This window comes from Manis javanica, chromosome X (assembly GCF_040802235.1).
Source record: "Manis javanica isolate MJ-LG chromosome X, MJ_LKY, whole genome shotgun sequence".
Classification (NCBI taxonomy): domain Eukaryota; kingdom Metazoa; phylum Chordata; class Mammalia; order Pholidota; family Manidae; genus Manis; species Manis javanica.
The window spans coordinates 11,863,229-11,880,898 of NC_133174.1; the positions used below are offsets into that span (position 1 = coordinate 11,863,229).

General features: G+C 50.0%; 1 protein-coding gene across 16 annotated transcripts in view; it reads right to left on the bottom strand.

Annotated features, from left to right (window-relative positions):
* Positions 1-10,844: 10,844 nt before the first annotated feature.
* RAI2 (retinoic acid induced 2) overlaps positions 10,845-17,670 on the bottom strand; it is a 337,772-nt gene continuing 330,946 nt past the window's right edge. For 15 of the 16 annotated variants that reach the window (XM_073227440.1, XM_017679592.3, XM_017679597.3 and 12 more), the window contains one exon: positions 10,845-12,802. In XM_073227440.1, coding sequence (XP_073083541.1) covers positions 11,213-12,802 — 1,590 coding nt within the window. In that variant the 3' untranslated portion in view covers positions 10,845-11,212. The remainder of the gene's footprint in view (positions 12,803-17,670) is intronic. The other variant, XM_073227445.1, reaches the window with a different exon arrangement.

Here is a 17,670-nt window from a genome sequence, read left to right on the forward strand (position 1 = left end):
CCTCAGATTTGACTTTACTTGCCTTCAGCACAGCAGCAGCATATCAACGTATGAGTTTGTTAGAGTTGAGAAAGCAGCAGTCTAGTTAAAGTCTGGGGTTTTATGTCCAAGTACTTGAGTGTTAACGCTTGCCGTCATTCTGTGGGTGGACAGATTCCTAGGAGCAAACGACTGGTCCCTTGTAGGGGCCTTAATCAGGACGCCAGGGAGCAGGGGGAAGTGAAACAGTACACTCTGTGCACGGTTTTGTGGCTTGCGACGTTACTGGGGACAGGAACGTGATGAGCTAGAAAGCGCCGGTGTCCGCACAGCTCGTCCCACCTGACTTCGTACATCTCACTGGCAATTCTGGCCGCTCTGTGCCCTGGGGGCCAGAAGCCATGCTGCCTCTCTGCCACAGCCTCCCCGCTTGGCTGGTGGACGAGCCTCAGAGGCTCGGGGTTGTGGCCGAATCTCCTTCAGTAGCTGACCCCTCAGCCACTCTGCCCCGGGAGCTGCGGCTCCAGGCCTCTGAGCCCAGATGCGCTTCCTGCTCTGGCTCCCGAGCAGCGTGTCCTGCAGCTCCTTACAGCCGAAGGGCATGAGCTGAGGCACTCGGATGACGCTCAAGTGGCTGGAGCGGGGCTTACAGTTAGTGTCGCTTTGGTGTGTGAGACACACGGGGCACTCAGAAGCACTGGTTTCTCACTGTCTGGTGTGTATGTTTTCAGCGCAGAGAATATCCCGCCGTGCTAGCCTCCCGTGGCCGTCCAGGCTCTAGAAACGATCTTCCCTCTGCTTTCGCCTTGCAGTCCATCCACCCTTCGCCCGGCTGTAGGCAGCCGAATTGGGCAACAGGGGTGCGAAACCTCGCGTCACGGCAAGCACGTGCTTCCCTTGGGATGTCTTCTGCTCCGTGTTCAGGGAAGGATTTCCCAGACCCTGAAACCTGGGCCCCTCTGTAAGTGTGGAAACGCTGTGCCCTTCCAGACTCTTCTGGAGAATTAAGCCTTCAACACCCTGACTAGGAGCAATGTAATGGGGAGGGAAAGCGCGGCTTTGTGAAGCTGCCCCAGGGATCGGAGGCACGGCTGGCTGAAGAAATGGACGGCCCCAGGCTGTTTTGGGAGAATGTCGCCTCAGATCTGTCTTGGGGACAGAGCACGCCGGGACCCTGAAGGTTGCATTTAGGGTCCTGCCACATCCCCTTCTGCCTGCCCCACAGAGCAGCCTGTTCGCTTCAGCTGCACATCAGCCGTGTTGGTACCAGGAATCTGCCCAGCTGCGGGGAGAATTCAGTGTCTCGATGGTGGGACCCACCCTGCGTGGAGTACAGAGCCCTGCGCCTCAGCCTGAGGCCCGTGCCGATGTCCTGGACCCTTGGAAGCCTGGCACCCAGGCATCGCTGGCGTGTGGCAGGGGGATCTCTGGGGCCCAGGCCTGCTCCCAGGTTTAACAGCTCCCGTGGCTGTTCAGGTGCAGCCAGGGTCAAGACCAGGCGTCTAGCAGAGTGACCTGTGCCACTGGTACACTGGGTGGGTCCCTTGTCTGCCCCCCTCCCTCGAGGGCAGTGGCTGGAGTCTGGGCCCCAGGATCCCAGCCGCCCCATCCTCACTCCCCCAGCTCTCTCCGGGGCCACGCCTTCTGCCCTTCCCTCTGTTGCATTCCAAGATGTGACCACCCCTTCCCTGCTGTTTTTCTCGTCCCCACAAACGTTGGGGTCATCACTTCAGCGCCTTACAGTCTGCACGTGTGGTCCCCCAGCTTGGGTTTGGCCTGTAAGGGAGGCTGGAGAGGCCTGGGCTTGCCAGCCTGTGTTCGGGGCCTTTGCTGGAAGTTTTGTTATTAAAGGGTGAGGAGGCGTCTTCCTGAGAACTTGGGCCCTTGAGGACTTTCAGTCCGTCCCTTCCCACAGACCTCGTACGATGCTCACAGACTAGCTTCCTCCAGAGGACCAAGGCCACCAGGCAGGTGGCTGTGTGGGGACCGCTCTGTGCGGGAATGCCTGGTGATTGGTGTTTAGTGCTGCCATTAAAGGGCACGGTCCCCCCGCTCAGACGGAGTGGATAGTGGGTCGTTTCTCCACAGAGAGGCAATGGCTGTTATGAGTTTTTGGAAATGCCCTTGCTACAAAGGCTCCTTTCCAGGACAGAGTGTTTGGCAGGTCTTACACACGATGAGCAAGGATTCCTTTTCCACCCTTACCTCAGAAACACTTTTTCTGGAGTTACTTCAATTACAGTTGTCTCCAGTGTATCTGGTAGCTGTGTTCCTGCAAGATTGCTCCCATGCTAGATCGCCTTTAAAGGGCACTCCAGGAAGCTCTCCTATTGAAAAAAGACACTGTTCTTATGTCTTGCAAAGCGAGTTTGTATTTCTAATTAAAATAGAGGTTTGTTCAGCTCTAGGATGTCATATATTTATAACACATATTTGATAAAGGGGAGTACAGCTCTGAATGTTAACCTCAGAGGAAGGCCGCACGACACTGTCCATCAGGTTGCAGGCTTTTGGCGCTGCACAGACCCATGGGAAGCTGTCCTGCGAGCACGGCCTTCAATGGGCCCTTGGACTGTGCTGGGGCCTTTGGGCAGGGCGTGTCCCTGGTGGCCCCTTTAGAGCCCCATGCCTACCCTGCCATCCACTGCAGGAAAGGATGGGAATGTAGCCCCATATGCACCTCGTACTTCCTACTTGCAGGTACTGGGCAGGTGCATTAACATCATCAATCTCCATGACAGAGACAACCGAGTCATGTCCTTACAGATAAGGACTCCAAAGCAGAGTGAAGTTTCATCACATGTACCACTTTGATTCTGTGGCCAGTTTTGACTTTGAAGTTTTTTTTCTCTCAGCTTATGTCTATTTGTCTCCTTTTCTAACTAGTCCATTTTCCTGCTGATGGCCAAGTAATCAACCGTTCTCTCGGGCCAGAAAAAAAAAAAAAGAAACTGAAATGACATTTATATTGTTTCAAGTAAAAGTAGTCTGGGGGAAGGTGTGAAAATGCCTGGCTAGGAACCCACCTTTGTGGAACAAAGTAGAATCTAAAAATATGCCAAGAGCAATTAAAGGCTTTGTAAAGTCAGAAATGTCCTTGGCCTTGCTTGCTATGGCTATCTGTAACAAAGTATAATAGGAACTAATTTATTGAGCACTCTGCCATCGGTGCCCCAAATGTGCTAGCTCATGTACTAACAGATATTTTATTACTCTCAGTTTACACATGAGGAATTGGGAGCAGAGAGGTTAAGTTACTGGCCCAAAGTCACACAGCTAGAAAGAGCAAAAGTGGGAACACAATTGACAGTTCAGCTCTAATGCCAGCACTCCTAACTTCTACCCCGAGTCCCCAGGCACCCCTCACTTAGGTGTAGTGAGTGATACTTACTGTTTCTGGTTTTGACACAGAAACATCTTATGCTTGGGTGTTTTCCACAGTTGAAGACAGAGGGAAGCCTGTATCTATAGGAAGACTTAACGGTTCATTCAGTCAATCTGAAAGATTTGAAGTATTATCATTTCATTACAACCCAGGGAGTGATAAGGGGGGGGACAAAGAAAGGAGGTATTATGATTAGCATGTATAATGGGGGGCATGGGGAGGGCTGTACAACACAGAGAAGACAAGTAGTGACTCTTATAGCATCTTACTACACTGATGGACACTGACTGTAATGGGGTGTGTAGGGGGGACTTGATGATGCGGGGGGTCTAGTAACCATAATGTTGCTCATGTAATTGTAGATTAATGATACCAAAATTTAAAAAAAAAGAGAAAGTAAAGAAGGCACTCTGTGTTTTCAGTAATACAACAAGCAGTTGTTGAGGCTTTCCCAGCTACTCTACCCTGGGGGCCAAAGCTGAGGTCCCAGCAATCAGCTCTATGATGTGGCCTGTCTCAGGGATCTTGCACCTGAGCACTGGGGCGCTCAGGAATATGCGAGACCCCCTGTGGCGGCTCTCAGAGAAGCCCAGAGAAATGGTGCTGCTGTGGAAGGTCTTTCTGACATGGCACTGGGGCTGGGCCCGAGCATGCACTTGCCAGGGGAGTGGGGACCATTTTATGCTACTGGGCACATTATGGATGAGAACCAGTTGGCCGGTGATGGCTTTCCAGGCATGTCCTGCTATCATGGGAGACAGGATTGAAGAGATTTTTTTTTAAATGAAAGGGAGAAGAGGCACCAGTACGGAGTAGGTACTGGGGACAGGAGAACCCACACAGGCCATGGACAATCAGCCGCCCTTTTCTGAACAACCTGGAGGGCATCATGTCATTCCAGTCCAGGCCAGTCACCAGTGTTCACAACAATGCCTGAGTCGAGGAAGGTTTCCTCTGCAAGATGCTTGATGCATTTTGAAAAGATTCCCATTGAAAAGAGTAGCACTAGTCTCAGGAGCTTAAAGAATTAGCTCCCCATTATCTAGCTCCCCCACTGCCTGTCTAGTTGCATTCCCCAGCCACACAAAGGAAACAGACTCTTCTTATCCACCCTCAAGTACCTTAGCAGCACACATTCACTTACAAATAGTTGATACTCTCTTTACAAATAATGTTAACCCTGTGTTAACTCAATTCCCCCAAGGACTTCTGCCAGGCACGACCTTGTTAACTGGTTTCCATTAGTTTGGAACTTGAAATCATAAAGCCACAGTAAAAAAAAAAATCACTTGTTAACAAAAAGTGTTAACTCTGTGTGCTGGCCTTGTTTCCAGAAGACAGAATTCCCAATGGCATTTCAATCATCTCCATTGCCCTTGTGGTCACTTTGGGGACTGACTGACACCTGCTGACATCCTGCAATGAGTGCCTGAGTCTTTGTTTTGAGAGACTAGTGCTTGGCTCCTTGACTGTTCCAGCCCCCTTTCTGGAGGGGGAATGATGGTTGGGACCCTAGTCCCCTAATTCTGAGCTCAGGGACACTGCCGTGGTGTCCGGAGTCCTGAGGGAGAAGGTGCTGAGGGGGATGGCATGTACAGTCTGCCACTGTGTGGTGGTCTTTCCCGGCCGTGTGTGCAGGCCCCAGGGTGAGGAGGTGGTGAGGTGGGATGCCCGATGAAGGCAGCTGCTCTTCTGTGATTTTTTTACATTCTGCTCTTCATGTGATTTTGTTGGAATTAAGAGGCCTACGGCCAAATACGGTTTGGACCTTGGTAGAGAAATGGTGAAAACCAAGCGGAAGGCTTGGGAAGGCCTGCTCAGGGCCAACCCCTTGGGCAAAAGGACTCCAGATTCCAAGAAACGAAACATGAGGGATGATGTTGCAAGCAAAGCTCTGACTGTAAAGAGAAACCTGGGAAGTCAGATATGTGGGGTCCAAAGACAAACGAGGCGGGTATAATTAGTCAAAGATGGCAGGGGGTGATGGGAAGCGGTGATCTGTTAACAGGGACATGACCGACCAAAGATGGGAAGTAACCTTACAGGTCTCGGAGGCTTTGCTGGAACCCACAGTCCGTCCCAATTTCTATCTGGGGTTCTTTTACTATTTTGGAAAAGATGACAGCTTTATATAATTCACCCATTCAAAGTGTACAATTCAATGTGTTTTTCTGAATAAGTTGTACAGCCATCATCCCAATCACTTCTAGAACATTTTCATCACCTACCTGGAGTTCTTGATGCGACAAAGGAGGTAGAGAAATGGAGGAAAGAGCAAGCAAGATGATGAAAGGATTATAAAGTAGGAGCTCAGAGAGCACAAGAGGACTTGGGACTCTTGAGACAGAAAGAAGGAGGCTGCAAAGGGATGCAGTGTTTAAACAGGGAACTACTAAAAGGAGGAGGTTTGGCCTTTGTTTCCATTAAGGGCAAACATAAAACTGGGCTCAATTATAGCAAAAAGATTTAGGTAAAACATGAGGGAGAAAAATGCACACCCAACTTCCTGGGAACGTTTGTACATTCCTGGGTTAAGCTGCCCTTAGAAATAAGACTGATGAATAATCATCATGGGGTGAATTTTGAATGATGGGCCCTTCCAGTCTCATGGCGTTGATAAAATGTGAGACATCCCTTCAGAACTGGCTGAGTGCCTGCCCTTCCTGTGATGTGGGGAAGTCCTGCTGAACCCCATTTACTAGGGAGAACCTTCCCGAGGGCCCAGTGACATGCTGGATGAGTGATGGCCCTTTGGATGGATGAATGGAGATTCCAAATAATAGTTTCCTGGTCAGATCAGCCTCGTGGTAGTAAACCAGAAAATATGAGTGCGGCACCAGAGGCCACAGCTATAGATCTCTCTTCCTGATTGTTTCTTGATTAAATTCATTCTTCAGAGAATTTTTAGCTGCTGCTGTGGGCCAGGTGTAAACCAGACCCTAGAGATAAAGCTGTGGTTCTCAACTGGGGTTGCCTTTGGCCCCTAGGGGACTCTTGGCAACTTCTGCAGACATTTTTATTGTCACAGTTGGGGTGGGGAGATGGGTGCTCCTAGCAGTTAGTGGATAGAGACCAGAGATGCCACTGAACATACACAGGACAGTCCTCTACAACAGAGGGTCATCCAGTCCCACATGTTAAGTAAGAGTGCCAAGGAGAAGAAATCTTGAGATGAAGGAAAAGGTTCAGCCCCTGATGTTAAACAGTCTGGTCTGTTCATTGTGGTGTCACTTAATATGACTTGAAATGTGTCCTAATGAACACTTCTGCATTTAGAAATCTCTTCAAGTCCTCTATTTGAAGCAATTATAAATAAAATCGAATTCCCAGCACCATTCAGGACTGACAGCATGGTGCTGTTTATGTAAAGGGATTCATGACATGTTTATGAATTGACTGGGTTATCAAACCTTAGACTTAAAATTTTATTTAGAAGAGGGAGGACAGTTTCCAAGTGACTTTTCTCATTTGTATCAGCGGAGTGCGCCTACACTTTTATTTGATGAGATATATAGAATACAATTGGATGGAAAATAATCTACAAGTTGGGTTAATATACCAAACCTCAGCAGTTCATCTCCTTCAACTTGAACTTGTTCATGCTTTCAGCAGGGCCTAGCAAAAATCTCACTTTGCTTTGAAATCCCCTGGTCTAATAACAGCTGCAGATGGATTACTTACAGTATTTTGGAACTAGTTCTTTCAAGCATTCATATATGCTACTTACTATAAAATCAACCAACATGTTAATTAAAATAAATATGATTTATTAAAATGGCACCTGAAAGACCTCAAATATACCCTATTTTGTTTTACTGATGTGGGAGGTCAGTTATTTGACCTGGCTGGTAGTTGCTCTGGAAAATTGCCTTTCTTATTTAATGAGGAGTAAAGTCAGCCAGAATGACCTCTAACGCTTTTTTCCCTGCTGTTAAAGTTTTCAGCTTAGCAGCTTTTGAGTGTGGCTTTTAGAGGCTTGGCATCCCCACCCTTGGGCTTGAAATCTCCCCTTTACCATTGTGCCAAGTGCTCTGAGCATTCCAGTGAACTCGAATGGTCTTGAAAATAATTGAAATAAAATCTGTAATTCAGACCCTTCACTAATTCATACTGGTTCTTGTTCCCAAAGGATTCAAATTCCTGTGGGTTTGTTGGGCTTCAAACCCAATATTCAAGAGTCATTGCAAAGTACATATTTTGGAGTTGTTGACGCTTAAAAACAGAAAATGGAAAACTCTCCTGAGCCTCCATTTCTTCACTTGTGAAGTGGCATCTAAATCTTCTCCTGCTGTGTTTTGTTAATTATGCTATTTATGAAGATAATGATGGTACTCACATACTCTCAGTAATTGGCTACCTTTTCACTCTTCCCTCCTTCCTTCCTTCCCTCCTTCCCTCCCTCCTTCCTTCCTTCCTTCCTCCTTCCTTCCTTCCCTCCTTCCTTCCTCCTTCCTTCTCTCCTTCCTTCCCTCCTTCCTCCTTCCTTCCTTCCCTCCTTCCCTCCTTCCTTCCTTCCTTCCTTCCTTCCTCCTTCCTCCTTCCTTCCTCCTTCCTTCCTTCCCTCCTTCCTTCCTTCTCTCCTTCCTTCCTCCTTCCTTCCCTCCCTCCTTCCTCCTTCCTTCCTTCATTCCTTTCCTTCCTTCCTCCTTCCTCCCTCCTTCCTTCCTTCCTTCCTTCCTTCCTTCCTTCCTTCCTTCCTTCCTTCCCTCCCTCCTTCCTTCCCTCCTTCCTTCCTTCCTTCCTTCCTTCCTTCCTTCCTTCCTTCCTTCCTCCCTTCCTCCTTTCTTTCCTCCCTCCTTCCCTCCCTCCCTCCTTCCCTTTTGTTTAGAGTTTCCACCATTGCAGACATCTTTTTTGTGCTTAAAGCGTGACAGTTTTGCCTTTCAGTCTAAACACATCTTTGCCTTAGAATCTCTGACTCACTGTCAAGGACTACCTTGGTAAGGATAATAACTGTATCCTCTCTCTAAATCTTTCTTTTCCCTCTAGATCAACTAGTTTTTACTTTACCAGGAGGATCACTGTCCCCAAATACGGATCTCTGTAACTTGTTCCAACTTTTTATCATTTCTGAACTGAAGCTGGTTGAAGCCATCGTGACAAGTCTGAGCGAATATCGACATTCCTGGGACTATTTCTGTTTCCTAAAAGACTCTGAAAGGCTATTCGTTAGCCTAGCTGGGCCAAACATTTTTTTGAGGAGAGATGGGAAGTTAAGGCATGAGAAAAAGCCTGATGGAGATTTTGCATGGTTGAAACCTGAAAGTAGGTTAGCCGGAGACAGGGTGAGGGGTGGGGAGGTAAGAGTGGCCACAGCTCTCTGAATCAGGCAAAAAAATGATGGGGCCTGAGGATCTGCCAGGGGCCTGCTCTGTGAGCCCTATGGGGCTGACATGCCTCCCACCAGGAACTGTGGCTCCAAGATGGTGGTTCTTACCTAAAGTTTGTGGCAAAGGACACACACTTCTGACTGGGGAGTGGCTGTAGAATGGGGTCACCAGGGAACTGAGGCTCACTCTGACCTCAGCAACAAGCCCTTTGCCCTTCTCCTGATTCCCTGAGGTACACATAGCCAGGCGGCTTCCAGTTTCCATTAAAGGCTGAGAATGGGGCAGACAGAGGGCGTCACTGCCCTGGCAACAGACCCTGGGCCCAGCGCAACATTGTGTGCAGCCTTCACAGATGGCAGGGGGCAAGTCTTCTAAAGTGCCAGCCAGTCCCCAGGAACCCACAAGGCTAGGGGGTAGCCCACACTGGCTCAACATGCAGGGTTGGCTGCTGAGCCACCATTTCTCACCCAACCAGACCTGACATCCGAAGAGAAAATGGCATTTCCAGATATAACAAGGAGAAGCCTGTGGCTTGAGGTTTTATAATGTAATTACAGGCTACAAATGCCTTCCCTTCCACCTTTGTCACTCAGCTTTAAGCACTTGCTTCTAAAAGGCAAATCGAGAATTCTCTTCCCTCAGCCAGATAAGCAGCAGCTCTTCCCACGAGAAGTTGTGAAGAGGGGGCCCTGCAGGCTGGTGCAGAAAGACGACCTGCTGCTGCAGGCTCAGCAGAGGTGGCCATGGGGGACAAGACCTCAGGTGAAGGGGAAATGCTCATCCCTAAGCACACTTGTGTTGCTTGTATTTGAAACTAAAATACACGTCATGGCCAGAAACCCACAAGTGGAGGGAAAAATGTAAAAAGAGTGCACCATGTAGAAGTTGAAAGAATGGAGTCTGGCTGGTGCCTTAAAATGGGATTAGTTAGCCTGACAAGAGACAGCTATTTGGTTATTTACCTTCATGCCACACGTTGCAAAAGAAATTTTAACAATGCAAGGAAAAGACAATCCATTCTGGCTGTCTGTACAGGACCAGCTAAAACTGTAACCCTATACACAGCGGGCCTGGTAATAAAAGAGCAGTCTTGCACCTGCTTTCCCTCCTGTTCGTGTTCACAGTGACAGCTGGATACATACTAATTGCAAGAAGCGAAAGCAAGAGCTTTAAGTTTAAATGCAGGCATTCCACAATCAGTCTCTCGCCAGCGCGGTGTCAGACGCAAGTGTGATGTGCTACCTAGCAGGTCTATTTTAAATGTACCATCACAGTTCCTCATTTGTGTGGGTGGCTTTATGCTGTCAGAGAAGAGCGACACATTGCTCTCTCCTTCCAGGTGCATTGCTCCTGTCCATTAAGAAATGGCTCCACCAGGGGTGCTCAGCCTCAACACTGGTGACATTTGGGCCACATCACTGTGGTGGGGGCTGTCCTGAGCACTAAGGGATATTGAGCAGTATCTGGGCCTCTACCCTCCAGGTGCCTGTAGCACCTCCTTCTCAGCTATGGCAGCCAAAGGTGTCTCCAGGCATTGCCAGGTGCCCCCCCCCTCCCCCGTTGAGAACCATTAGGCTAAACTAAATTAACATGGAATGACTTTCTCTACCCACCCCCATTCCCAAATATCCCTCCCCAGGGCCAGGAACATTATGAGACCTCTCCTAATCCACCAGCGGATGAATGGCCTTCCATAATGCTTTTGACTTGCAAGACTTTCAGTCATTCACAACAATGCTCCTATTGCCCTTGAAAAGAAGGTCCCTTCCAGCTAAATGCTGGGAGGTGGCGGGGAGGAAGAAGGTCAACTTTCCTTTTAGAGACATCTGTGGGTTTAGGTCTACGGCACGTGTCTCCACACGTGGCGTCTATGTGAACTGGTAGAGGCCCCGGGTACTTGAGACTCAGCTCCCCACCCTTCTTTGTCCCATTTTACAAATGAGGAAACTGAGGCCTAGAGGGGGAAGTGACTTGCTCAAGTTTATATGTATTCTTAATCCTCGCCAATACAATTCTTCCTCGTCCAAAATGCCGGAAGAGCTCGGGTCTCTAAACACAGATCATTTGTAATGCTTTACAGGCAACAGTTTTGGCCAAACCATGCCAGTTAAGGAATGCAATTTTTAAAAATGAGAGAATGCTGCAACCAATTAGTGCAAACAAACATTTATTGTGAAATATTCATCCTACCCTTTATTAGGTATTACATCATCAAAGCACTTTGTGGCAATGAAAATAGCTTTTTTACCCCTCTGATTCACCCAATATTCCATTAAAGCTGCAAAAAATGTGCAATCTGCTTGAAAAATAGGTTGCTCTTATTTACTTATCTGTGAAAAGTCAAAAATTAAAAAAGAAAATGATACTAGCTTACAGGGCTTCTAGAGCCAATTCAGCTTCCCGCTTCCCAACTACTTCCCAAAATAATTAACAAAGATAATTTGTTTTAAATGCCTTTTTATAAAACCAATGCACCTTTCCCCATATTATAATCATAAAAACTTTAAAAAGCCATTATTTACTTTCTTGGAAAAAAGGTGGCCAGCCGTTGTTTTTTGATTGGGAGCATATGTATTTCCTGGGAGTTCACTTTCTTTAACTTTATGCTCCGACTTTTGACAGGTTTCCTAAGGGGCTCCGTGTTTCCCATGGACTCTTCTCCTTGGCTGTTGATGTCGTAGCCCTGAAGCACAGAGTCTTCTCTTTTGAAGGAGAAGTTTTTGGTGGACACGCCCGAGAGGCCTTTGATCTTGCCACAGAAGATGGTAGGCACAGCGTCTTCCACGGAGACGATTACCTTGGCCGCCTGGGACTCGCTCCCCAGCTCGATGCTATTCTCAGCCTTGACCTCGCCGCCGGGCTGGCTGTGCAGCTCGGCGGCACTGCTGCTGCGACCATCCATCATGGCCATGGCTTCGTGAGGCCTGGCAGGGGTGAATGGCATTTCCACGCTACTGGGAAGTTTCTCCGTCACAGTGTGACCTGGGCTGTCCACTGGCCCGCGGCTGTTAAACAGTGGCTCAAGGGGAGGCTCAGATTTCCGGTGGGCAGCCAGCGACAGGTCTAGGGCTGCATCTTCCTGGCAGATCTGGGGACTGCCTTCGCCAGCCTTGAGCCAGGGCACTGACTTCATGGAGAGATCCAGGGCCTCATTCTCACTCCCCATCTTGATGACTGTGTGACGGCTGAGCTGGAAATACTCCCTTGGCTGGAGGATGTCAAAAGGCTTCAGTTCCTCCTTCTCCAGCGGGGTCTGGGCCCCTTTAAAGGAGTGCAGGCCGAAGGAAGATGGTGGCTTGGGGCAAGTAGGGCTGAGCTTGGATTCAGAACTCTGAGGCACGGGGATGGGGATGGGAATGGGGACCGGCACGGGCAAGGGGACGATCACAGGGTACGGCACCAAGAGGGTGGCCGGCGGGACCAGGGGGGACAAGGGGGAGTTGAAGGGCTGAGGGGGCACTGGGGCATACCCAGGAGGAGGCTGACAGGGTGGGGGGCCGAGAGCGCCCTGTGAGGGGAACAAATTCTGGAGCACAGCCTCAAAGGGCAACGCCGGCTCCTGCGGCTGGCTAGGGATGCGCAGGTCCAGGAGCTGGGGCTGGGCCTCGGGATCCTCGGCTCCCTGGAAGAGGTTGTTGTGGATGGCACTGGAGGAGCAGGGCGCCTCCTGCGGTAGGACCAGTGGGGAGTTGAGGTGCTGGAAGACATGCTGCTCCAGCACCACAGGCAGCTGCACAGGGCCCTGCGTGGTCATGACGTAGGTGGCATTGCCATTAGGGTTGAGCTCGGGCGTGGAGCTTCCCTCCACCTGCATGTGAATGGGCATCACCACTGGGCTCTCCCCAAGGCACAGGGGCTGCAGCACGGTGGCTGCCACCTTCAGAGCCATGCCACTCTGGGACTCGGCTGGGGGATTCAGAATAGATGGGGCTGGCACCGTCACCAGGGCCTTCTTTACCAGGTCGGTGGAGTTGATGTTCCAGGCCTCGGTGGTGATCAACTGGGCCATGCCATTCTCCAGTCTGTTACTGGCCAAGGCAGGAGAGGAGTCGGTCATGTCCATGGAGAGGTTCTGGGACTCCATCACTCGGCTCTGATGCCACTCGGCCTGCAACACAGAACACACAACATGATTCTTCCTTCAGAGACTAGTTATAATTGCCTTAAAAGTGCTCTCCACATCTTTTTATTATTATTTTTATTTTTTTTATTTTGGTATCATTAATCTACAATTACATGAGGAACATTATGTTTACTACGCTCCCCCCTTCACCAAATCCCCCACAAACCCCATTACAGTCACTGTCCATCAGCGTAGTAAGATGCTGTAGAATCACTACTTGTCTTCTCTGTGTTGCACAGCCCTCCCCGTGCACCCCCAACATTATACATGCTAATCGTAATGCCCCCTTTCTCCCCCACCCCTTATCCCTCCCTTCCCACCCATCCTCCCCAGTCCCTTTCCCTTTGGTAACTGTTAGTCCATTCTTGGGTTCTGTGATTCTGCTGCTGTTTTGTTCCTTCAGTTTTTCTTTGTTCTTATACTCCACAGATGAGTGAAATCATTTGGTACTTGTCTTTCTCCACCTGGCTTATTTCACTGAGCATAATCCCCTCTAGCTCCATCCATGTTGTTGTAAGTGGTAGGATTTGTTTTCTTCTTATGGCTGAATAATATCCCATTGTGTATATGTACCACCTCTTCTTTATCCATTCATCTACTGATAGACACTTAGGTTGCTTCCATTTCTTGGCTATTGCAAATAGTGCTGCGATAAACATAGGGGTGCATCTGTCTTTTTCAAACTGGGCTGCTGCATTCTTAGGGTAAATTCCTAGAAGTGGGATTCCTGGGTCAAATGGTATTTCTATTTTGAGCTTTTTGAGGAACCTCCATACTGCTTTCCACAATGGTTGAACTAATTTACATTCCCACCAGCAGTGTAGGAGGGTTCCCCTTTCTCCACAACCTCGCCAACATTTGTTGTTCTTAGTCTTTTCGATGCTGGCCATCCTTACTGGTGTGAGGTGATATCTCATTGTGGTTTTAATTTGCATTTCTCTGATGACTAGCGATGGCTCTCCACATCTTTTAAAAGTTTCCATATCTTAGTTAACCAGGAGCACACCCATGTCTCTATGTATACACATGCATTATAGATATTTCCCAATATATACAAACACACCCATATGATCAGCTCTGTGTGGAGAGGCCCAGTTTAACAGGCGATTAAGCTATAAACACAGATGATGTAATGACTAACCAGCCAACGGAGGTTAAGCAGAGTATTTGTAAACCTAATACTGAGCTTATATGTTTAGCCTTCCACAAACATCAACGTTTCATTCCACACTGCTGTATCAGACAGTTAGGATGTGTGGAGATTTGACTTGTTCAAATTCAAACAGGCAGCAAAGACTTACTTTCTTTAAGAGAAAAATAAAACTCTGGAACGTTCAAATATTCTATGAAAATGGAAGGGGGCCATCCCAATTATGGAAAACATTTAAAAAACTCCTGGTAGTAATAGTTCTTCCAAAAGAGGCTTGGTGGGAGGAGCAGCAGTGCATGCACACAGGATCACTGTGTTTGTCTCACCAGCTCCCTCTAACCGATGCCATCCGCTTTCCTCCCCAAAAGGAGCAAACCCACCGCATGGAGCAAGGTGGAGGTGGGGTAACTTGCATGAATGCTCGCATCCAGTCTAGATCCCTTTCCCCAGTCAGCTCATTGGTGTGACTGCTCCACTTCTAGCTGTCACAAGGAGGGGATGTTGATGGTTCTTGGGCTGGGGAAATGGAACACTTGTTGGAAACAAACATCTTCAAAGGTGAGATCTGTTTCTTGATGTCCACGCCACCTCTGGCCACTTTCTGAGAGGCCAAAGGAACCCAGCACGGGTGCTTCCTGGAGGAAGAAGGGCTGCAGCTGCTAAATGGCTCTCCATGGAAACACGTCCATATTTAGCCTCGTTACCATGGAGAAGGCAGGCACCATGTCTAACTCGGGGATCTGTGCAGCCCTAGAGTCTGGTTGGGCTCAATAATAAGTCAACGATCCTCAGTCTTGCTGGGCAGGCCTTGGGCAACTCAGATTCTTGGCCTCACCTGTTTAACTGTCTAGCTTTGAGTCCTATGGCCATCCTGCCCTCCTCTCCTCACCTGCAAATATCACCACAAGCTCCAACACAAGGAAGAGAGGTGGCCTAGCACACCATGGGATGAGAAATAAACAAATGAGGCCTCACTGTGGGAAGGCAGCTTTAACAAATGAACAACTCTGAGATATTTTCAGACAATCAAAACGTGTCAAATGCACAGAACACAGAGTTTCTCTGAAGCAGGAGAAGGGAGGGCCAGGGGAAGGGTGGTGTGAAGGCAGCTTTGTGGAGAAGGGCTGCTGGGTGACGCCCTTGGCAGGGCGCACTGCAGGGCCTCTGAGGGAGGGTCCACACCTGGCTCCCCAGGGGCATGTGCCCCCCAGAAAGCACAAGGCATGCCAGCATGCGGCAGAGTAGGGAGGCAGCCTGCCCTCAGAGAAGCTGAGGGGGCTTGCCCCAACTGAAGGGCCTGGTTCTTCCTGAGAGCCATTCTCCCTGATTCAGTCCAGAAAACGCCAGGCCTCCGATGCACCATTTGTTCACTCCTGCACACAGGCATTCATTCATTCACTCATCCAACCAATGAATTTGCTGAATGCCTACTGCATGCCAGCACTGGGCTGGGCCTGGAGATGCTGACATGAGCCGCACGCACAAGATTCCTACTTTCATGGAGATTATAGTCAAGTTGGGGCACATGCCTTGGATCAGACAGAGATTTGCTAGCATAAGAAGGCATCAGAGTTATACCAGGAGAGGCACAGAGGTCAGCCAGACAAAGCTTTGTTGGCCTCTGGCTCGCGTCCCTGTGAACATAAGGCCTCCCCCAGAAGGGTCTGCGCTGCCCCTCACGGCGACCAGAACTCTCGGGGAGGAGGGGGGAAAGGTTGACGGAAAGGGTGGCAAGGACAAGCACAGTAATGGCCAGAGAAGGCGCCCATGGCCACCCACCTGAGGCGGCTTCTAATGGCCTGTGAGGCAAAACTTGCTGGGAGAAGTCAAGACGTGTTCTGTGCCATCTTTGAGCTTCCTGTGGGTTTAGCTCATCTGGCAGTGAGACTGTTTTCTCATAATGGGCTGCACCTACCAGCTCTTCCAGCCCTGGTGGGCTCCTTCCCCGGCTGCCTCCCCCAACCCCCCACCGAGGCCAGATCCCAGGAGGCAGACGTCTCCATGCCTCTTCTCCCTGTCCTTGGCATACCCGTTCAGCTCAGCTGCCAGCTCTCTTCTCCTCCTGTGAAATCTCACTCCTCACTCTTCCTGGCTCTGCTTCTAGGCCAGCTACTCCTCTACAACCGTCCTGCTCAGAGTGTGAGGAGGGGACCTCCTTAGGGTGGGGTGCTCCCACAGGCCCCTGCTGCTCCCACAGACAGCCCAAGCTAACACTCACTGAGCATTTACCATGTGCCAGGCCCTCTGCTGACAATGCTGAGCACCTTCCATGCACTACCTCATTTACCCCCTAAACAACCCTACAAATGTCCTATAATTATGCCCATTTTACCGATGAGAAAACTGACTCCATAGGAAGGATAGAGAACTAGCTTAACGGCACCTTGAGGCTGGAATCAGAGCTCAGGGTCAATCCCAGGCTCCTTCTCCCTGTGGGAGTTGTGAGGACCACACTCTTCCATGCATTTTGTTTATTGGCAAGCTCGGTCCCTACAGCCTGACCTTCAACACCAAGTGCCTGCACTTGCAGAGCTGTGCAAGAGACAGCACTGGGGCATAGATTTCTAAGTGGTGGCCAGGTCCTTTCCAGAAAGTCATTGAACCATTTGCTCCTTTTTGTCCTCCAGGGCCCTCTGCTATCCCTTTCACCAGGGAAGAAACTGAAGGGTCACCAGAATTCCCATCTTTGGGGAGCACAGCAGCTAGGGTTCTGTTCCTGAGAGCTAGGAGGCCTCCATCCTCCCAGCCTCAGCTTCCTGAGACAGGTGTCACATGAGTGGGAGGGCATCTCAGCACCCATGAGCCACAGGGAGGCCCTCAGAGCCCCTGCTGGGGCCTCACGTCTCTGGGAGCAGGGCCAGGACTACACTGGTTAAAGAAATAGGAACCCTGCCTTCATCCTGCCCCCTGCTGCCTCCCAGAGAGACTCTGTCCTTTTCGCCACACTCCTCCTCCCCTGTTGCTCGCCCTGCCAGCAGGACCCCCAGCTCTGGGTCGGTAGCTGGGGTGCCTGAGTGTGCCTGGTACAGGCACAGTGGGTAGGAGCCAGTGCTGGAAGTGCTGGAAACCCTGCAAGGCCCTGAGAACAACCACCCCCCCTCATGAGATGAGGGTTCAAAGGGCATCTGGGTCCCTGAGGATGAGTGGGGAGGCCAGATAATGACTGGAGAAGGCGGAGGCCCATCGTCCTCCCTGCTGATCAGTGTGGGGACTTCCTCACATCAGGAGGTATCACAGGAGCCACCAACTAATGCTGAAACGAAGGGGGTGACAGGGAACATTTTGCTCGGGTTTTTCAAAGCCTTCTCTGCAAATGGGTTTAAATGGGGTCGCCCCTCTCTTCTGCCTATGCCATTAGCCCTGGGGGTATGGGCAGGCCAAGGAACGAGGGCAGTGTGGCTGGGTGGGAAGAGGGCAGTCTGATCTGTGGGTCACTGGAGACCCTCACTCTTGGCCTTGGCCAGTTGCTGGCGCTGGAGGGCTGGGGCTAAGGTCCACCCCAGTGTAGCCCACATGTGCCCCAGATGGAGATTCTGGGGGAAAGCCTCAGGGCCCAGGGTAAATGGGGAGGCAGGGGGCGACTATCTGCAGCAGTAGTTAGGCTCAGAGACCTGCGGGGTCAAGTGTTCTGTGAGCCCTCCTCTAGCTATCTCAAGGGCCTGAGCGCACCAGAGGCGGCTTCTCCCGAGACCCTTCCCCTCGG